The sequence below is a fragment of the Myotis lucifugus genome, unplaced genomic scaffold (genome assembly GCF_000147115.1).
Source record: "Myotis lucifugus unplaced genomic scaffold, Myoluc2.0 scaffold_1028, whole genome shotgun sequence".
Taxonomy (NCBI): Eukaryota; Metazoa; Chordata; class Mammalia; order Chiroptera; family Vespertilionidae; genus Myotis; species Myotis lucifugus.
The window spans coordinates 31,258-53,223 of NW_005872076.1; the positions used below are offsets into that span (position 1 = coordinate 31,258).

A 21,966-nucleotide genomic window follows, 5' to 3' on the forward strand; every position below is an offset into this window, starting at 1 on the left:
TGACCCCTGTGAAGGGTCGTTCCACCGCCAAAGGGTCGCGACCCACAGGTTGAGAACCGCTGCGGGCTTGAAGGGTATGGTTTTGCTTTTTTTCCCAAACGAAGGCGGCGATGTTTCCAGAGCAAAACCACCCTTGAAGGGTGCTGACAGGCCAGTTTTGCTTTTAAGAACCCCCGGAGAGCTCTCCTGGTGGCAGCGGGCCTGCCCCTAGCCGGGTTGGGGTGCTGGTGCTGTGCGTTTGTCATGGCTCGGAGTGGGCGCTGACACGTGTGGATCTGACCAGGGGTAAACATCCCCCCCCCCATGTTCTTCTCAAAAGTGACCCCACTGTTACTTCAAAACTGAACTAACCGGTAATAATCTCGGAGAGGTTTCTCTTACTCTCTCATGTGAATACATTGAACTCGAGAGTAAAAGCAGCTTTCCTCTCCGCGGTTAATATTTTGTCAGACTCGCTCGAGCCGCGATGGATTTTGTCTGTGCGTGTCGCGTGCAGCCCTGCCTTCCCAAGTTAGTCCCAGGGGCTGCTGTGATTGGCATTTTGGTCAAGTTCCAGCAAGTTAAGGAGGAGTTTTTCCTCTTTCCCAAGAAAGTAGTTTGCAGAGCTGAGTTCTCCAACAGCTACAGAACCATCTCTTTATTGAGATCCCAAACCTCCTCGGTGTTCAGCCTCCTGCTACCCCTTCCCGTGTATCCCTAACTGTAAGTTACTGTCTGAAATGAAACTCCAGCCCGACGGAGTGAAATGGTTACTGCTTCTCCTCTCTTCTGTGCCCTAACTTCTCTCAGTGCTTTTCTCCTGGGGTAGGAATGACGGTGGACTGAAGGGTTGGAACATTTATGCCGCGTGTGCTGTGGAAGTGGAAGTTTCTGTCCAGCTCTGCCCATTCTGCTCTGCCTTACACTAAGGTTGTCATGAAGAGAGGAACATTGTGGAGCTTCTCTTCCTGTGGTGAACATTCAGGCCGCATCTTAAATGACAATTAAAACTTCACTTTCGAGGCCACTGGGAAGTGAGGAAACTGAAGGTTGTATGCAGATACTTTTCCATTCTAAAGATCAACTTAAGGTTTTTGTTTTGAGAATGGCCTCCTTAATATCTAGAAGAGAATGACAAAGGAGATGACAGCTAGGAAAGTATCAACATTAGCACAACTGAGGCTTGCTCATAGATGATGATTGAAGTCAGTGAAAACCAGGTACTGTGCTCGTGCTGTTTTGGGTTTTAGTAAAAGTAGGAGTAAAAAGTCTTATCTGCTAGTTTAGGGTTACTTTTTCTTTTTTTACTAGATATCAATTTAGTTTGAAGTATTTCAAGTCCTTTAAAATGTTTGAATTACAAAGTCTTTTTCTTATCACTAATCTGAAGTAGCATTTAGAAATGTACTAATAATAGTGTCCTTTTTTGCGTGTAGTTTGATGACTATCTTTCACTGGAAGGATTTTTATCTTTAGAAACTGGTTTGTCTGTCCTTGGCTGCTGTGCATGGTGCTTCTGTTGGGAGTGGGGAGGAAGAGTTTCAGCGAGTTTCCTCTCCTTGTTCCTAAATCCTGGGAATGGAGCCTAGATTTAGTTCCCCCACAGAGGAATAACCATTTATTACAATGGCAGTGAACATTTTCAACACCCTAGTGAATATATCTGTATTCTTAGGTTATTGTAGAAGTTGCTTGTGGCCAGTTATTTGCTTTCTCAATTAGCTACCATTCTGTTTGGGCCAATATTTTGATTTGCCGTGCATCTTTTTTCTCTTGCTACTGTCATAGAAGTGTTTGTCTTGGGTATCCATTCATCCTGTCATATTTAGCAGTTGAGTATCAGAGAAGACTAAGGATTCCTTGCTTTTGAATTTTGCTAGTTTTCACTTTTGTTGCATTTACAGGTGTATTTTATTTGGCAAAACTGACTTCTGTACATTGAAATTTTTTTTAATCTCATTTTCCTACTTGGAGATGTTAAATATTTTGATCTGCAAATGTAGTTAAATCACATGTTTATTCTCAGAGTAAAAACACTAACAAAATATTAATACACATAATACATTTTTCTATTACAAAGGAGTTGTTAATGTAAAAACATTCAAACCTGTAAAAAATTTTTGTGAGTTTATTTAAGCCAAACTGTCGACAGTTGCTGGGAAGCAATATCTCAACGGATTGGGATAATGCTTCAGAGAATGGCAGTTTTTTAAATCTATTTTTATACATTGCAATTAAAGGAGGGGATGTAGGTGGGTTCCATGAAATCCACTGGTGATAAATTAGAGAGGCGGGAGAAAGCAAAGCGGGGAAACCTCTGGGATTGGATAAAAAGTAAAATGATAGACACATACTTAGGTGGGTGCAGGATAATTAGCAGTCTACAATTAACATGATAACATTAACAATGAAGGAATTTATGGTCTCCTGTCCTCTCGCCCAGGGCATTTGGTTGTGGCCCAGAGGTCGAGGAAAAAGGGAAGTTACATTTCATTGGTATGTTATCTTAGATGCAAAAAGATAATAGGCTCAGTTAAGGGAAAAACTGACCTTGTCAGGAAAATACCGGCCTAGGACATGGCTACCCACCGTAACTGCTTTTAGTTAAAGCTTTAATTTCAGACCATCCTTTGTGGTTACTTTAAGTCTTTTTAAGTTTGCAAAACTGCCATGCAGGCCTTCCCTGAGCTTGTCAGGTTAGCATGTGGCCTCCCCTCCCTCCCCAGAGTTGAAGCTTTAAAAAAATATATATTACTTGTTAGGTTTAAGGAAAAAAGCTTAATTAGCACAATTGGCAAGATTAGAAGTCCTGCTTTTTGTTGTTAAATTCACCCGGTAACTCAAACCGAGATTAGCTGGGTAGACAGATTTCCAGGTGGGGAGTTTCCTCCAGGTTTTGGAAATAAACAGATCGCAAAACAAGAGGTAAGGTAAGGTATTGATCATTTCAACTGAAATAAGTTTGAATGGAAGAAAAATGATTCAAAATAATATAAAATTCAATATCAAAGTTAAGACTAGAATTCTTTCTCAAGAAAGAAAGTTAATTAAGAGCTGACAGTGGAAGACAAGTGTGACACGCCGAAGTGAAAAATTTGAAAGAGATCTGAGGGATACTGTTTACCAAGCAAAAGAACAATTTCACACGCCCAGGCTCAGTGATGGGGTACAGAGGGAGGGGATGGCAGAGGGACTGAGCTGGAAGAAATGCTTTCATTGTTTTTGAAGAGCTGGAGAATTGTCTAGAGAACGTAAATAATCAGGTGTCTGCATGGAGCGCTTAGTAAATGTGCAGTATTTTAGGTTTATTACCTGTCCCCCATCCTGTGTTTCACTCTCCACTTTTAGGATACAATTTGTTAGAGCATGAGAAGGTCTAAAAAATTCTATGACTATGTGGTTTTAAGGTTTCAATCTCAGTAAAAGGGCATGACTTTAGTACCAATAGTTTTCTGTTAAGCACAATTAAGAGGTTAGGATTAGTGTTGAAAAAGACTCATTAATGTCGCTTTTACCATAACATGTTTACTGATGACTAATAAAGTTTCTCGTTTGTTGAGTGTAATGCTTTAGTATCGTTCCATGTCATGGTTACTGAAGTGGTTTCTGCAGTTTTTCCGTCTGTGACAAGACTGTGGCCTTGCAAAGATGAACGTGGGCTCTCCGGGATTGGGCGGAAGCTCATTTGGAAGTTTTGCTCCCATTCCACATTTAAGCTGAGGCCACTCCTGTGTATTTGAGCAAGCCAGCAAAATGTTCCTATACTTTTAAAGGCTGTAGAGAGAAAAACCTTCACTCTAAGGCAGCAGTTCTCAACCTGTGGGTTGCGACCCCTTTGGCGGTCGAACGACCCTTTCACAGGGGTCGCCTAAGACCATCCTGCATATCAGATATTTACATTACGATTCAGAACAGTAGCAACATTACAGTTATGAAGTAGCAACGAAAATAATTTTATGGTTGGGTCACAACATGAGGAACTGTATTTAAAGGGCCAGAAGGTTGAGAACCACTGCTCTAAGGGAATACTGTTATTTTGAATTTCGGAAATGACAACACACTTTTAGACCCTTATAAGTGGGTTGGTTTTGAGCTGAATCCATGAAATATCAGTAAAGTTTGCCATCAAGGTATGCTGTGAGGCTGTGCCACCACCTCAGTTTGTCACCTTTCATAAAGTTAATTAACTTCCCTAAATTTCACCTTTCTCATCTGTAGAGTGGACATAGTATCTATGTTCATCTATTGTATGAAATGCTTACCTCAACTCTAATATAGTAAATGCCCAAATGACACAGTTTTGACCAATGCAGTCATGCTGGGAACCTGCACTAGGGCTCTGGCAGGGATGACATAGTTCCAATAGCCTAGAAACTGCATGAAAGTTAGCATGAATACTTGTGTTTAGGTTCAAAAACTCAGTTAATATAACACATCTGTCTTGCTGAAGATCAGTATATGTAACAAAAGATTTTAGTTGACTACCATTTTTATCCCAAAGGCTGTGGGACCACCTCTCACTCACATTTGCATTTCAATTTAGATACTCAAGGAATGTGCACTGAACGAAGGAATGCCTTCACTTGTTCACGTGGCTTGTGGAAAAGCTGGTGCAGTAGTAGACCTACAGCTGCAGTTATATTAGTAACATTTCCTTGAATTGAGTTCCAGGAAGGCAGCAGTCCCACTGCACGGTGCCCCTCTCAGAGCACATCTGAAAGGTTCTGTTGACAGATATATTATACTTCAGTGAACAGTATACTTTTTTTAAAGTGGCTTTGTCCACTTCTGAGAAGTATGTCTTGAGGGCCTGTTAAGTCTGGAGACGAGAAGGCTCTGCAGGGCACAGAAAGCTGTCTTCAAAAATTTAAAGAGTGGCTTCTCGTTTAAGGCAGAATTGGGACAGGCGAAGGGAACAGTGAATTTTCCAGCAGTGTAGGACAGGACTCCCAGGTTGAGACTACCTCGGAGGTGAGGAGCAGCAGGTGTGTGGGGAGCCAGGACACCCCTCAGAACATTGGGTCTCTGCCTTCCTCTGCCACTTGAACCTGAGGTGGTGCACTTGTTAGGGATGACAGGCTCTGCCCTGCCTCTCTCAGGGCTTTCAGACGGAATTTGACAGTGGTTAGCAAAGCACTTTGACAGCGCTAGCTGCTCCGTCACATCAGACGTCGTCGTTTTACACATTTGCGGGGTTGAGGGTTAGCACAGGTAACTCCAAAGGTCTCTTCCAAACGTGAAAGTCCATAATTCTAGAATCCGTACGGGAGAAATGTGGGTGGTTTCAAGGTAATTTCTTGACAGATACAGCTATTCCTTTATACTTCCCAGTTTTCTTTTTCCCTATCAGAAAGATATTATAGGAAATGATTACTAGTGTTCATGATACCAAATGATTCTTTGCTTTATGAAAGGTGTATTTTTTTTGCAACTTCCTTTAAATAGGAACCTCATTTTAATTTAAGTGTATTTACAACTTAATACAACAGCAGTTTAAAACTAAAATCATTAATGTGTCAAAAAGTCAATCAGAAATGTAAGTATCTCTAAAATTGTGTAAATTAGTGGAAAATAGCAAGAAACATCTGTATTTTTTTAAAACATCAAGTTTGGATATATGTATACCTATTTCTATCTGTATGGACAGCCCAAATTATTCTGTATGAAGATTTCAAGGCACTTACATGTAATGTATAGGTCTACCTTCATCTTTGTACTTAAGTACCTCCTGAGTTGAAATTAATTCCACCTTCTTGCCTGCCTGCTTGCCTTGACTTCTTGGTACTTTTGAGTTGTGGCCCTTTAGGACCCCCTTTGATAGAGATTGGAATGATGGGTGTTAGTTAGCCACTTAAACTGGTAAAAATTAGCGTGGCTTGACTGTACTGTTAGTCCCTGCCACCGTGCAAAGTGAGAACACATTTCTGATACACACTAGTTTCAGTTAGCATGGTACCATGCAACGCGAAGGCTGTATATACTTTATCAGTTCCTGTAGGAGAGAAGAAAACATCACACAGTTAAATACTTTTTAATCTGGGAATGCTTTCATTTTCCTAAGCCATCATCCTATAATTTGTGCTTTTAATTCAGAATGCAGTAATCTGATCCTAATGGCCTGCAAAGTATTTTAGTGAGATTCTTTTCTTCCTACACAAAGATTAGGCAGGCTCTCACACTCCCTTCAAGCACGTTTTACAGCTGGGTGCCTGAGGTAGGGGGCCATGCTCTCCTTCAGTCAATCCAGCTGTAAAGTTGGATGCATTGAAAAAAAGCAGATGCTGGGTTTGTGCTAAGATTTCCCAGATAAATTGCCAAATAAGTGTAATCAAAAATGTTTATTCTAGTTTTGTTTAGTTGAAAGCAACTGAAGAAAAATACAAATATACATCCTTTCCATTTAGAATTTTTGAAAAAAGAAACCTCATGCAGCTGAATTCCATCTCTGTCTGTTCAGTATGTGTGAACTATACTTTGTAAAAATGGGTTAAGTAAGCATCCAGTACTCTCCCTCCCCACCACCCCAACCATCAGGCAAGGTCCCTAAATGCACTTTATCTTATTTTTCCTGACCCGCTTCCACTACACAGAATATATGTAAAAGAATCATATTGGTCAGAAGTGGTTGTTGATTACAGATGCCACTTGCATATTAGGGATTTAAATAATAATTGAGTATGCATTTTATCGTCTTTGTTTTATTTCTTGATTTTGTTCTTTGGAAATGTAATACTTTGTCTTTTTATTTCTTTGCAGTCAGAAAATGGGTAAGAAGAGTCGAGTAAAAACACAAAAATCAGGCACTGGTGCTACAGCAAGTGTGTCACCAAAGGAAACCTTGAACCTGACTAGTGAACTACTGCAGAGTAAGTTGTGCTCTTGGCCTTCCCGCCTTTCTGTGGGGCGTGTGGTTTGTACTCCTGCGTCTGCAGTGCTGCTTGGGAACATCAGCTGTCCCCTGAAGCATGAAGTTAGCCATGTGACCTGGGCAAGTTACAGTACCTCCTACCTCGCAGTCTCCCCACCTGTAAAATGGAGCTGCTGCTACTTGTGGGGCCCGTGTAACTATAACGAAGCCTGGATGACATACTGAATGTGAAGCCTCTGTGGCACAGGCTCCCAGAACGTAGGCTTCCCTGGGCACCAGCAGACAGCAACAGTCTCAGCTGTTTTTAATAGTGTGGCCTCAGACCAGTTGAACCCCTCTGACTCTCAGTGTTCATCTCAGTAAATAAAGACCACCTTGGGAGTGTAATGAGGACCGTGTGAGCGAGGGCACGTGAGGGTGGGTTATGGGCTGTTAAGCCCAGGGCGAGCAGCATGCCTCTCAGAGAGCAAGCCTTTGGCATGGCTTTTTCAGTGATTCAGTGATTATTTTCACATGCTGATGTCATGCGTTGTTGGTTCAGGGAAGTTAAATTCTTGCTTTACTAAGTTAGTGTAAACTAGTAACTTGTTTTTTAATTGTAAATTTAAATTGGTAGTATGTATATTTCAAATTTAGCTGTGGTCACTCTATTAACTAATTACATCTGTATCATTTTCTTTGCCCCTTATGTTTAGACTAGAGGCCCGATGCACGAAATTCGTGCAAGGAGCTTGGCCCTTGAAGCTCCAGCTTCTTCTAGAAGGTCATCCGGAAGGATGTCCCAAAGGTTGTTCAGCTGTCCGGTCTAATTAGCATATTATGCTTTTATTATTATAGATTATGTGACAGCCCAAACCCCAAATAAAAATTTAGTTTTCTCTCCTTGACAAACAGGCAGCAACCAAGTCTGGGTTGGGTCCCTCCCTGAGTGCTCCCATGAACACCTAAATCCCCCTCCCACCCAAGAGCAACGTGGGCCTTCCACAGAGCAGTGATGTACTAAATGCTTACCACCTGTCTCCCCCACTAGCCTGGAGGCAGCTTGAGGACAGGCTCTGTCTTGTATTCCAGGGCCTCAGCCAGTATTTGTGGATGGAAAAATGTATAAGACTGGTCAAACTTAATAGTTATGAGTCAGCATATAGCTATTGTTAATTATTTACCACATATACTCCTTTCCTTGGAGAACAAAGGGGGCCAGGAGGTTTAGCAGGGGCATGGGAAGGGCTCTCTCTTTAAACTGATACACTTGTTTAAAAAGGAAAGGGCTGTTGGCAGGTTGGGTGGGTGCCCTGTGCATAGCCTTCTGAAACGCCTGCCCGGGTCTCGGGTGTTGGTCCTTCAGTTCTGGTCCTGCTGTAGAATCTCAGCTTCTTTTTTAGCAGTGACTGTGCCGGCTCTTTTTGTGACTCCCCCAGAGTGCTTAATATAGCGCCTTACACATGGATGTGAAATGTTTGTTGATGAATTGTCCTTATGTCCAATTTCCCTTAGGGAGCCATTGTTATGGGGTTTAACTAGAAAGAAATGTTAACTTTCAATATTACCTGCTTTTAACATCTGGAAGAGTTTTCAGGGCAACGTTTTGCATTTTAGCATAACTTTTTAGATTTTCCTGTTCACAAGTATGTTCTGAGGAAAATGTATCAGCAGCAAGAGATAGATGTAAGCCAGGTGCAAACACTTAGGTACTAGAGTCACGGTTGAATAGGTGGCATTTAAATTGTGTCAGAGGGTTTATATGCTTTGAAAAGTATACCTGATTTATGCTTCTCATGTTTATCATCACAGCTGTAGTATCTTTGTCCTTTAAAAATAAATAAATCAACAGCAACAACCCAAATCCTCCTCCTTCTGAAGACCACAGGTTAAGTGGAAGGAAATGTTTGAGACTGTGGCTTTTGTGTTGCAGAATGCAGTAGCCCTGCTCCCGGCCCAGGGAAAGAGTGGGAAGAATATGTGCAGATCCGGTCTCTAGTGGAGAAAATACGGAAAAAGCAAAAAGGTACATTTTCTGGAATGATATTTTAAGAAAATTGTGCAGAGACTTGGCATAGGTCAGAAAGGTGTTGATAGTAGTTACAGTCTGGGTTATTCATCCTCCCTGCTAGGTCCTTGTCGAGGGAGGGGCTGCTAGGCTGGGAGACATCGGACTCTCTGGAGCTTCTCATTTCTGAGATGCCATCACCTGCTCTGGGAGGGGAAAACCGTTGAGTTTTAGGGGGGAAATGTTTGTTTCTGGGAGCTAAAATGACACAACTTTCATTTACCTTTACTCTCTGAGATATGTATTTAAATCTGTTTGCCCATACTGCTTCCTTCAGGGTTTGGGGTCAGTCTCTAATGCTGTGCATGGCCAACACACACGTATATACTGATTGGTTAATGTTTATCAAGATTTATGATTAACTCAATCATGTTTTGATTAAAAAAGAGATGTAGTTCTGTTTCCCAAGCTGTGTTTTACAGGGTATATTCAGGAGACATCAGAATGACTCTCAGCCAGGCTGGCAGTGGGGCCAAGTATCAGATGAAAAAGCCTATTCAATATTCCTATTGTTTTTGTTCTATAAAGCACAAAAAGTTAAGATTGGTATTCAGGGCCACATGGGAGGTGGAAGGAGAAGGCATAATAAGTAGCCTGCCTTTAAAAGGATGAGAAAAACCTACTTGGGCTCCCTGTTTGTTTATTTATTGTCATGGAAGTGAGTCAGAAGAGAGTTTATTTGCTCTCTGAAGCAGGAGCTTTATGGTTCCCCATGCACACCTACAACATGCAGCCTTCGGGTTAGAATTCAGTGGTTCTCAACCTGTGGGTCGCGACCCCTTTGCCGGTCGAACGACCCTTTCACAGGGGTCACCTAAGACCATCCTGCATATCAGATATTTACATTACGATCCAGAACAGTAGCAACATTACAGTTATGAAGTAGCAACGAAAATAATTTTATGGTTGGGTCACAACATGAGGAACTGTATTTAAAGGGCCAGAAGGTTGAGAACCACTGGGTTAGATGGTCAAACCCCACACAGTGACAGGCCCCTTTATGAGGTGTTTATCTGCACCAAGTGTAGACTGCTAATCCTGGCTCACCAGACATGGGGCTGAAAAGTTTTGTATATCCTGTGTGTCTTCTGAGTAGAGACTGTGTACTACAGCTGACACCGAAGTCAGGCACTCATTTGTTCTCTTAGGTTTTCCTAACAAAAGCAGTTTTCTTCAATTAGCAAGGATATGCGTACCTAGCCTGGCAGTGCACCATGCTAGGTGATCCTGCGCCACACCTCTAGCTGGCCTTCAGTTACATGGTGGTGACACGGCCATGGCACCACAGGGCTAACTTCCACGCCCTGCTCCTCGTGTTTAATAAAGTTTCTGTTCCTCTCCCTTTATTCATCAAAAAAATAATGGTTTTTCCTATGCATGGCTTTTCATCTTTAAATTACTCCACAGAATTCTGTTGCAGAGCTCTCCAGTTTTGTGCTCTTAGGATCAGGGCTCATCCTTTACACACGTCTTCTTTTTTTTCTAATTTGTTTTTTATTTTCTTATTTATTACTTTTTAATTTTCAACTGAGGATATGTTTACAGATTTTTAGAGAGAGATTAGAATGAGAGAGAGAGAGAGAAACAGCAATGTGAGAGAGAAACATTGATCCATTGCTTCCTGTACATGCCCGGCCCCACAAACGGGGTATGACTGTAAATCCAACCTTCAACCTTTTGATGTACAGGACAACGCTCCAATCAACTGAGCCACCCGGCCAGGGCACACACATTGTCTTGTGTGCATGTGAGAACTACTGAGCTTTGTTTTCATGGGTATTTTGTTAAAGCAAATGTGCATATTATAGGTGGCACGCTGACTACAGGGGAAGCTGCTCTATGCATCTGTAGTAGTTGTGAGGGCTTTCCTAGCAGTCAGTATTCATATGACCTGGGATCTGTAATATTTCTCTGTAACCCACAGGGACGTTAGGATTTTAATTCACCTTTCCTGTCACTATGTACTGTGACTATCTGGTGATTAGCTTTGATTTTTTTTTTTTTTTTTAAGATTGGAGTGCTTTACTATTTCCTGTGTTAGTTATGGTCTGTTTTTATTTTTATTTTCTGAGAGTAGCATGAATGATATATGTCCTAAAAGTAGCTCTTGTTTTGTAAAACATGGATTGATACAGGTCTGTCTGTTACTTTTGATGGAAAAAGAGAAGATTACTTTCCTAATCTAATGAAATGGGCCTCTGAAAATGGAGCTTCGGTTGAGGGTTTTGAAATGGTTAATTTCAAAGAAGAGGGCTTTGGTTTGAGAGCCACAAGAGATATCAAGGTGAGTTTATAAATTGTTGGTCTGGGGGGGAGTCTAAGTGTGTCTGGATTGTGTCATGTAGAGGACACAGGACGTGGAGACATACCTTGGGCTTGTTCTGAGTCTTGTGGGTGGGGGAGGGCGAAGGTGCAGCCAACACTGCCCCTCCTGCTGCAACAGTCCTCTAACTGACCCCCTGTTCCAGGCAGCCCCTTGCTGCTCATCCTCATTGGGAGCTGTGCTAATAACCAGTGACCGGGGGCAAGTCAGCTCACATTTCTGGGCCTCTGTTAGGAGACCATAGAACATGCCAAGGGATTCTGAGATTTAAATATAGAGAAGGATGTGGGTTCAGGTGGTTTGCTGACAGAGCACAGAACTACATCCTGTGGTTGATTGGATGTAGGTGGAGGCAGGGTTGGGGGTTTGGCAGTGTAGGGGATGCTTACCAGTTTTCTGGAATGGGTAACAGAGTGGTTGGAGGCACCACTTACTGGACTGGCAAATCACGGCTGATAGGAAAAGAAGAGAAATAGACACCTGCTGAAGGACAAATGCTTTTCTTTACTCTTGGTCCTTCCAGATGGAGGGAGCAGCCTCTCCTGCCTCTCACTCTTGCCTCTCACTCCTGCCTCTCAACAGGAATACTCTGATGATTTTGGGAGAAGGAACTGGGGTTGGTCTTTCTCAGTGAGAGCTGCTGCCCACATGCGTTCGCTGTGCTGTGCTCTCTCCACCCTCTAAGTTTTCCAGGGGCCGGCCACACGTGGGGAGGCCTCTGGGGTTCCAGTGCTGCCTGTAACTAGGTGGGAGGTCTGTCTAATTCTGGGATTCAGTAAGTGGTATTTTGGGTGAACGTCTGTTGGAGTCTTGTGTCTCTCTCATTTGGTTCAGAACTTGGGGAGAGGAAGTGGGTGTTATTAGATCCCCTCAAACTTCTAGCAACATTTTTGGCCAGCTGGTAGTTACCCTTTCGATGATACATTGTTAAACTGGTTTATTAGATGTGTATTAAATAATCTAGTATGCCAGCGTACCTTGCTTATTATACCAGGCTTCCAAAACACACAGGTTCCTTCCTTCATGCTGCTTATAGTCTGTAGTAAGGGACAAGGCACACATGAACGTAATTCAAATAGTAGATAAATGGACGTTGGTAAACAGCAAGAGTAAACGAGATAGCACACATGCTTCTCATGCATCAGACGAATAGCATCGTTAGTGTGGATGCTGCCCTAAATACCTTAGCTGTGGTTGGTTGTCACTAAGTGCATGTTTTTTAAAAAGCTTTATTGAAACTGATATGTAAAAAATTGCACATGTTTAATATATACATTTTGCTGAGTTGAAACATCTGCATGATAGCATCACCCTGGTCAAGGTACTGTATAAATACACATACAGAACATACTGGAAAAGGCATTTCATTGCCAAAGCATGTGTCTTGTGGGCTTGTGTTTTTGCTAGTAACTGTCGTGTTTTAAAGACAGGCACATAGAAGAGGGACTGTTACTCCAGCTTGAAACATTGTAAGGTATTCTACTTCACATGGGTAGAGTCAGGTTTTTGTTGGAGGTAGAAATTTTGTCTTGTTTTTAGCACTTACAAATATAAATACAACAAAGAATAAAATAAACACCTTTGTGCTTCACCCCAAGTTGTTATATTTGCTTCAAATTAGAGTCGAAAGTTTCTTGTGGTTGTCTTCTCAGTATATATAGTTTTTCTACTGGAGACAGGATTTTAAAGCAGCTTCCATTTATTTAAAAGCACCATAAATGCTTACAGTTGAGGTACTTTTGGGAACTAAAAATGTGGTGCTGATATGTACCCTGAAGTTGTCCATGTATGATGGGGTTTTTGCCCATAGACACAATTGGAGTACAGACTATAGTATGTTGTATTTTCATGATTCTGTTTTCTTATTTTTTCCCTTCTAGGCAGAAGAATTATTTTTATGGGTTCCACGGAAATTACTAATGACTGTTGAATCTGCTAAAAATTCTGTTTTGGGTGAGAATAATTTCTGAATGTTCAAAGCAAAGTGAAAATGATAGAAATATATAAAATTTCATTTTGTGGAGCTAAGGATATTTGGTTGTTTTCTCAATTAGTGAACTTTCCCCCACAATTCATGTTAGGTGTTTCCCATGCTTATAATCTGACATAATAGATGAATGTCAAAAGAGAGATGCAAGTTACTTAAAACGTTATAGGATTGTTTAGTTTCCATAACTTTAATCATGTAAATGAATACTTTTAAAAGAAGTTGTAGAACTTATGCTATTAACTTCTGGGTTACTCTAGGACCCTTATATTCTCAAGACCGAATTCTTCAAGCCATGGGAAATATTACACTGGCCTTTCACCTGCTGTGTGAGCGTGCCGACCCTAACTCCTTCTGGCAGCCCTACATTCAGACCCTGCCCAGCGAGTACGACACCCCTCTCTACTTTGAGGAAGATGAAGTCCGGTCTCTGCAGTCCACACAGGCTGTCCACGATGTCTTCAGCCAGTATAAGAACACAGCTCGGCAGTACGCCTACTTCTACAAGGTCATCCAGGTGAGCTGTTGGCCACTCTCTACCTGTCTGTGTGACAGGGTGAGGGAGAAACTGATCCCACAGGTGTTCCACTGTGTCCCTCAGTAAGAATGCATCAACAGTTTGCTTTTTTACATTGTAAGGTGTTCTAGTCCATTGTTGCCGTTTTCACAGAACTGTCAAAGATGGTTTGACTATCTGACTTCATCAGTGTCCAGTGTTAATATAAACAGCAGTTGTTACATATTATGACTAATAGTCACTGAGTTCTGAAAACAGATTACAGTAAAAATTCAAACCTCTAAAATATAGCACAGTGCTCGGCGTATAAATTTTCCTAGAAAATGAAAGTCCATTTGTGAGTTCTTGTTGTAAAATATTGACAATTTACTAAATTATAATGCTGATTTGTTTTTTTCAAAGTATACTGTATATTTTATTAATTTTAATTAGCCCTAAGTAAAAGAGTCATATAAAAATCTCCATAAGGTTGGGAACATGGTCTCAGGGCCCATGGCTGATAGGACAGCTTCCTGTAAGACACTTGAAAGATACTGTAATTGAAGCCACCCTCCACCAGCCAGTGTGGCGGTGATTGAGAAGAGAGGGCTCTGGGGCCAGCCAGCCAGGTGCAGATTTCTGCAGCGCCACTTGGAGCTGTGTCATCTGGGCAAGTCTCTGTGCTTCCATTCTCCAATCTGTAAAGTGGGATAGTACAGCACCTGACTCCAGAGTTGCTGAGCGGATGAAATGCATTGATCTATGTGAGGCCTTCAGTATAGTCGGACTTAATAGAAATGCTCAATTAGTGTTACCATTTTGTGTTTTGATCCTTCAGGCCACATTGTCTATTTTATTTGCTTATTTTTTTAATGGTTTTAAATAGCTTCTCACCCTGTCCCCACAGTACTTTATGTTAGTATTTCTTAATCTTTTCTACTAAGAAACTCCCATTCATAAATGACCCATCACAAGCTCAGAATGGTTAAAATCTCTCATGTTTTGTTGCTGGGTTTTGGTCTCATGTTTTTAAATCTTAAAAATTAATGCAAATGTTGGTGTGCTAAAGTCATGTGTAATGACTTACTGTAATGTCAGATTGGCATTGTGGGAAAACTGCCCCATCTCTCCTGTGACCCCCACATGCCACTGGGTGCCCCGGAACCCACATTCCAGTGGGAGAAGCACTGCTTCCCATGTGGCAAACGCCATCACCCCGACAGTGTGTCAGTCCAGGTGTGGTTCTTCCTCAGAAGAACCCAATGTCACCGTCACTTAACATTAGTACAAATAGGCAGCAGAAGGGAATCATTACAAAGTGAAACACGTCATAATTAGCTTTGTAGAGAATTTCTTACCCAGTGATTTAGTTTCAGAATGGGATGCGCTGTGTGACATCAGGAAGATATAGGCTATGGAATAGAAGAATTTTGCATAAGGATTTGTTACAAAGAAAAACAGACTTAAGCAAAAGTTTTTAAAACATCAAATTTTGAGTCTAGCTGTTTTTCTAGTTTTAGAATGTTCTCATTGCTTCTGCAAGTCATAAGTAGCAGTCCCAAGTAAACACAAATGTTGGCATTGTACTGCCGTTGTTTTATTAGAACCAGGTTTCTCACACCAGCACCAAGCCGTATCTCTCATACATTTCCAGGATCAGATGTGGGGCCCCTGCTCTTTGCAGTGGATCACTTCATCGGCACATTATCACTGAGGGAGAAAGTGAGTAGTGTCACATCAGTCCATAGTTACTGTTTCATTACAGTGACCTGCCTTCAGTGGTGTTTTTTTTTTGCATTATGACTCAACCTTTTTTAGTGTCAGGGAAACCCTCTTCTCAGAGAAATGCACATGTCATATCTCACAGACACTTGTATACCATTTGGAGGTTCAAATTCTTGAACTGGATTTTGCTCTTTTTAGTTTGACTTCCCATTTAAAGTCATCTTCCTGGGGCCTGTACCAAGCAGTGCATCTGAACCGAAATCCATTGATTTCTTCTGAGCTCATGCTGGCTGGGGGTCTGCCAGCCACGGCTGTTGGCCACTGTCTCATGATGCCCCAGCCATGTGACAGCGAGCAAGGCTCAGTTTCATGTGTCTATGGTGGTGAAAGCTCATAGTCCAGCCTTATATCTTGCTTCAGACTTTAGGATTTTTATTGCAAACGAGAAGAAGCACTGGCACTAATGTCCACTGATTAGCAGTTTCTTCAGAGAGATTTCTCTTTATGGCATTTTTTATCCAGTGTTTCTCTTTCTCTCTGTTGCCTATAAACTAGAAAAAGAATTTCCTGTGTTCTTTCCTCCCAGCATATTTCTTTGGTCAAAGGCCTTTTAGTGGCCACTTGCTAGTTCAGATTATTTTCTGTCTTTAACTTGCTTTACCACATTTTCTTAAACAATCTTTCCTGGCAAGTCTCCCAATCTTGTTCTTCAAAATCGTTATAACAATTATTTGCCATTTGCTGTTCCATCTAAATGTTAGGATTACTTTGTTGTATATCACAGAAACCTTATTGAAATTTTTGTTAACTACACTGAATTGTCTCATTCTTGGGTATTCTTTGCTATCTTTTAATGAATTTGTATAATTTTTTTTTCCCCAGGGGGAAAAACCCTAAAATATAAAGTAGTCTTTCTGGGCTCCTGGTGGTAACAGGGGCCTGGGTCTTATGGTTTTTATATTGTATTTATGTTGTATCCTTCTTGAGATAGTATACAGTGAGTCCTTTAGGTGTTAAACAGTTGATAGTATGTGTGTATCCAGAAGCCTCAAGCAGGTCCTGATAACCGTTTTATTCAGTGTGTATAGTCTTGTTGAGATGCCACAGGAATTTAACTCTTGTTCATATCACTTGGCCTATGGTAAGATTGGTTTCCTTACATGTCATTTTGCTTAAAGTCACAGAACCCATCCACAACGTTGAGGACTGACTACTGTACCTTGTACATGAAGCACCTGCTGGTGAAACTTCATACTGTAGCTTAACGGTTGAGGAATGTTGACACCCAAAGCTAAATTTAGAAATGTGGTTCAGCCAAATTCTGGGAAAGGCGAGTGTGCATCGACAGCCCTAAGTGGTAACATTTCTGTCAATTTGTGAAAGGGAAACCAGGGGAGAAGACAGGGTTAACAGCAGAAGACAGTTTAATGGCATTTACAACTGCTTTGGAGTATTAAACCCATAAAAATACTCGTAGCAGATTAGGTCATTCCAGAGTTCAGCTCCAAGTTGGGTGTTTTGCCTGGAAATGGTCAGTTTTGTGGTAGAAATTAGTGGAAAAGTAGAATTTGACTTAAACCCAGCTCTGAAGTAATGTATTTGTGTGAAAGTGAAACAGGTTATATCAGATTTGACTTGATTTACCATAGATGAATGCTAGTCCAGATATTTTTCATTCACATCAGTGAAAAGGAAATGAGATCCTGGGAATGAACTGCTCATTTCATTGATAATCCCATCTAATGGACCAGGACCTGCCACATGGGATGCCAGCTTGTCCAAACATTAAAGGCTCGCAGGGACACGCACATTTTCCTGTGCTGTTGAGCTTGGCATGGTGCTCTCTAAGTGAATGCGAGTGACCAGGGTTTGACAGAATAGCGGCATAGTTATAAAGTTGCTGTTTTCCATGGACCTCATAATTGAAGTGATTTGTCCCACTTTACTTGTGTTTCCTCTTTGGTGTTGGTCAAACAGTTTGAGAGGTGCAGGGGAAGGCATGCGGATGCAGAGACTCTTTATCCATTGACTGTGTGAATGTCACTTCAAGGCTGCAGCCATTGCAGCAGTGTCCCCGTGTCCTGCCTCACGCTTCAGGCAGTGGAGCAAGCAGTCAAGTTGGCTGTTCTCCTTGAACAGTTAGCTTCTCCTACCAGGCTGTCATGGCAGAAGATTGGAGTAGGCATACTCACAACTTGCTGAAAACAGGGCCACCAAGAGGCAGAGGAAGACGTGGAGCGGTTGTGGCTGAATACAAGCAGTCACTTCTCCCATTTTTTGTGTTCTCCTTGTGACAGAGCAGCACAGGAGGTAAATTGCCAGAGATGGCTTTTTCCTGATGCTCACATCTACATATAGAAGTCTGATCATACACAAGGCCTTAGGAATGAGCATCCAGGTGGAATAAAGACCTCCAGGCATTAGCATACTTTAAAGATCCCAACACCCTGAGACTCTGTGAGTCAGCATCTGAAGCTGTTGTAGATGTGTTTGTGGACGTGGACATGGACTTGAGCGGCACTGGGAGGAGCAACGTGCAGTGCATTTCTGTGACTGCATCTCCTCTGGTGGCAGTTTTTGTAAGGTGGTTTTCCACATTGTCTTCCCAGGTAGCGGGGGGGCGGGGGGGGGGTCTCTGTAGTCAGCAGAGACTCTGCCTAGAAACCAATGTCAGAGTCTCCTTCCCAGATGAACCAGCCCACCACCTCCTCCTGACCTTGCATTTACTGTCTTTCTGTTTTTAATCCGTTGTATCCTCTTGATTGTTTATTCAACTAGTATTTATTGTCTCTCAAGTGCAAGGTACCACACCTGGGGACAGGGACTAGTATTGCTGGAGATGCAAGATTTTTTTTTAACTTTTTATTTTGAAATACCTTTTTAGACTCCCAAAAACGTTGCAAACATAGTACAAAGTTGAAAGTCTGGCTGTGGATACTGATTCTTAGACACCATTCTCCTGACCTCCTTCCCACTTCAGTTTTCCCCTTGAGGTGAATGTGTTCCATCCATGACATTCTGTTCGTTCTCTGGAGCTTCATGGCAGGGTCACATCTTCTCCTGACCGAGGGGTGGGGGAAAGGAGCAGAGGCAGAGGGCAGGTGGAGGGGGAGAGAACGCCCATGGAATTGCCTGGAGGTGTTAGAGTCATGACTCAAGATTTATTCCTTGGGTTGTGATAAGATGAACTGGGTAGAGATTCCAGGGCGGAGGAGAGAAAGAATGATTTCTATTTTCAGGTTATTTATCTGAGTTGACTGGGGGCCTTTTTCTGTGGTACAGTAGTGTTCTGTGCTGAGTCTTTGTGGGACCGACCCAGGTGGGTCAAGGTGTGTTGGAGCGATTCCTGAGCACATCCTAGGGAACCCAGAGCCACAGCCGATGCCCATGCCATTCACCCACCTGGTCAGAGTGACCTTCCCTACTGCTGCTTTAATCCTTACGGTCACTTGCTGAGGGAGTTGTTAGTCCTTCCTTTGCAGATAGGAATCCCAGCTGTGGAGCAGGCTGCCCAAGGCTCAGGGCGCCCTGGCCTGGGCTGGCTTCACAGCAGATCAGCTAGACCCCAGCCCGTCCTAGGCACTGGCTGGCTGAGCCTCCGTCTGTCTCTAAGGCTGTTTTGTCTTGCTTAAATCTTTCTGGCCGATACTTTACAGAAAGCGGGCCTGTGCCTTGCCTTGCTGACTGCAAGGCCTTTACCTGTAGGGCCACCTGTGTGCCTGCACCGGGCTTGCCTGCTGGCAGGTTCTTCCAGCTCCCTGAAGGAAAGCCCCTCCTGTCCACCTTCGTCTCAGCTGTGCAGAGGTGGGAGATGTTCACTCCTAGAGGAAGCCGCAGGCCCCTGGTTCCCCCCAAGGTGTGATAAAGCCAGTGGTCCTCTCTCTTTTTTATTATCCTTATCAATTTGACGTTTTTGTTATTGTTAATCCTCACCCAAGGATATCTGCTCCATTGATTTTTAGAGAGAGTGGAGAGGCAGAGAGAGAGAAACATCTATGTGAGAGAGAGACATTGATTAGTTGCCTTCCGCAGGAGCCCCGACTGGCACCAGAGATCAAGTCTGCAACCAAGGTACATGCCTCTGACTGGAATCGAACCCATGATCCTTCAGTCTGTGGGCTGATGCTCTAACCATGGAGCCAAACTGCCTAGGGCTCGATTTGACTTTTAATGATATAAAGAATGTGGAAACACCAGAACCTTAGGAAAATCAGTCCAGGCTTGCATATTCTCTGGAGAGTTTCCAGTTCCTTTATCTTTGTTGGAGCCTTTGGCTGTCTTGCCGAAATGCCCTACCCTGTGTCCTTGTTTGTTCCTGATAGCTGACCGTGACCATTATGAATTTGTGTTAAATGTAGCATAAGATACTGTTCTTATTGTGTTTTTACTTATGGTTTCTGATCTTATAAATTACTCATCCTAAACATGTGCCTAATTTTCATCATTTTCAAGATGTGAACCATGTTTTGTGCTATTGTTGAAGTTCTTTTTAGCACTAAGTCTCTGCTGGGCAGATTATCCAAAAAAGTGCTCTTGCAATGTAATAGTTTCTTGTTAAGAGCAGTTCTTCCGGCCTGCCCTGCTGTCCATTCTGCACCCAGCTGCCTACCTTTGACTTTTCCATCAATGTCTTGGTCAACACTACATTAAAGGATGCAGTGTCCTGGAGAAGAAAGGTCATGCCTCAGGCTGAGCCTCTCGCCTGCTAGGTAAATCTCGTCAGGTTAAGGTGGTATCTGAGTTCCCCTCTCTGTGGAAAGGAGGTGGGTGCCTGCTGGCCAGGTTGGGGAATAGAGAGTGATAATGTGCAGGGCTTATTGTACAAGTGCCCAACCCTGCCCCAGGCTCAGCAGTGTTAGCCCAGCCCCCCTGGACCATCTGGTCTTCACCAGACCATGGCCCTGTTCTGGCCTTGATCAGTTCCGGGGCTTGCCCAGCTTCACCTGGCTTCAGGGCTTTGCCATCTATTCTGGTTTCAGCTCAGATGTCACGTCCTGACTTTGCCATCTATTCTGGTTTCAGCTCAGATGTCACGTCCTGAATGAGGCTTTTCCTCACCATAAAGTAGACCTCCCTTATCAACTCTGTGTTAGTGTATGAGTTAGAGAAACAGAACTAATAGGATGTATGTACATATAAATAGGAGGAGACTTATTTTAGGAAGTGGGCTCAGGTGATCACAGAGGCTGGCAAGTCCAACATTTTCAGGACAAACCCGCAGAGTAGACCCAAGGAGGAGCTGATGCTGCAGGTCAAGTTTGAAGGCATCTGCTGCAGAGTTCCCTCTCGCGTGGGGGAGGTCAGCCTTTGTTCTACTCAGGCCTTCACCTGATGGATGAGGCCCACTCACATTGGGGAGGGCAATCTGCTTTACTCAGTAGTCCACCAATTTAAATGTTATTCTCATCCAGAATAATGTCTGAATAAACCTGGGCACCGTGGCTCGGCTAGGTTGACACATAAAATAAATCATCATGGCTGGGCATGCTGTTTCTTTGACAGCATCTGTCCCTGTCTAATTGTTGTTATATTATTTGTTACCTGTCTCCTCCTCTGGAGTATAATCTTCACAGGCAGGGACCTTTCTCTTCTAAGTGCCAGTGTGACACCACTGCCTGTCACACAGGAGGCTACACAGAGCTCGTGCAGTGGGGGAAACCAGTCGACTTGTAGGTCTCCACGTGTAAGGCACATATGGCAAAGGCCTCTGTGTGAGGTGAGTGGCCAGAGTCCAGCCTGTTCTCCACTCCCCAAGCTGTGACCCCGCAGAGCTGCATCCTCACAGGCAGCTTTTTCGAGTTTGTACAAAGACACTTTTTCCCTACTGAGACAAATGCTAAACCTGATGGGACCTCAAGAGGCAGCGTGAGCCCTAACCGGTTTGGCTCAGTGGATAGAGCGTGGGCTTGCGGACTGAAAGGTCCCAGGTTCGATTCCGGTCAGGGGCGTGTACCTTGGTTGCGGGCGCATCCCCAGTGGGAGGTGTGCAGGAGGCAGCTGTTCGATGTTTCTAACTCTCTATCCCTCTCCCTTCCTCTCTGTGAAAAATCAATAAAATATATTAAAAAAAAAAAAAAAAAAGGCAGCGTGAATGATCACCGTCCCGAGTGTAACAGAACAAGCCATTGCTCTGCTTAAGATTCTGTGGCCCTCGACGTCTGTGTCCTGTCCTTTCTTCCTCTCTTCCAAGAGGTGAAATTTGCGGTAAAGGAAGAATTTCAGATCCGCTGCCTGTAGGATTTTAGCTAGCAGCTCTCCAGATAACTGGTTTATATTTTTATGGGCTGTTGTATTTTCTCTGTTAAAAAAATTCCTTCTATACTCTACGGAAGATTGGGTGCTGTGCAGTGTACTTCCACAACACTGTCAGCTTCTGTCTTCACCTCTTCCTCCCTCACCCGATGCTCACTTCCGTGAGTTCTTCACCTTCTCACCTGATCCGCTTGTAGACGATGTGTGCTCTTCTGCTACCCAGTCCCCCCCGTGAGTCCCTGCCAGTCAGGCTTCCTGACCGAGCTCTTTATGTCACCCAGTGAATGGC

The 21,966-nt window shown here is 43.0% G+C and overlaps 1 protein-coding gene across 11 annotated transcripts in view; it reads left to right on the top strand.

The window, feature by feature from the left end:
* SETD3 (SET domain containing 3) overlaps positions 1–21,966 on the top strand; it is a 65,660-nt gene that overhangs the window by 1,145 nt on the left and 42,549 nt on the right. For 6 of the 11 annotated variants that reach the window (XR_002827313.1, XM_023747881.1, XM_006107140.3 and 3 more), the window contains exons 2-6: positions 6,736–6,845; positions 8,760–8,852; positions 11,030–11,178; positions 13,098–13,170; positions 13,465–13,721. Coding sequence is in view for 10 of the 11 variants with exons in the window: in XM_023747881.1 (XP_023603649.1) it covers positions 6,743–6,845; positions 8,760–8,852; positions 11,030–11,178; positions 13,098–13,170; positions 13,465–13,721 (675 nt within the window). In the remaining variant the exon portion in view is untranslated. Of the gene's footprint in view, positions 1–808; positions 1,200–6,731; positions 6,846–7,542; positions 7,635–8,759; positions 8,853–11,029; positions 11,179–13,097; positions 13,171–13,464; positions 13,722–21,966 lie in introns of those variants that run through there. The other 5 variants (XM_023747879.1, XM_023747882.1, XM_023747883.1 and 2 more) reach the window with 5 other exon arrangements.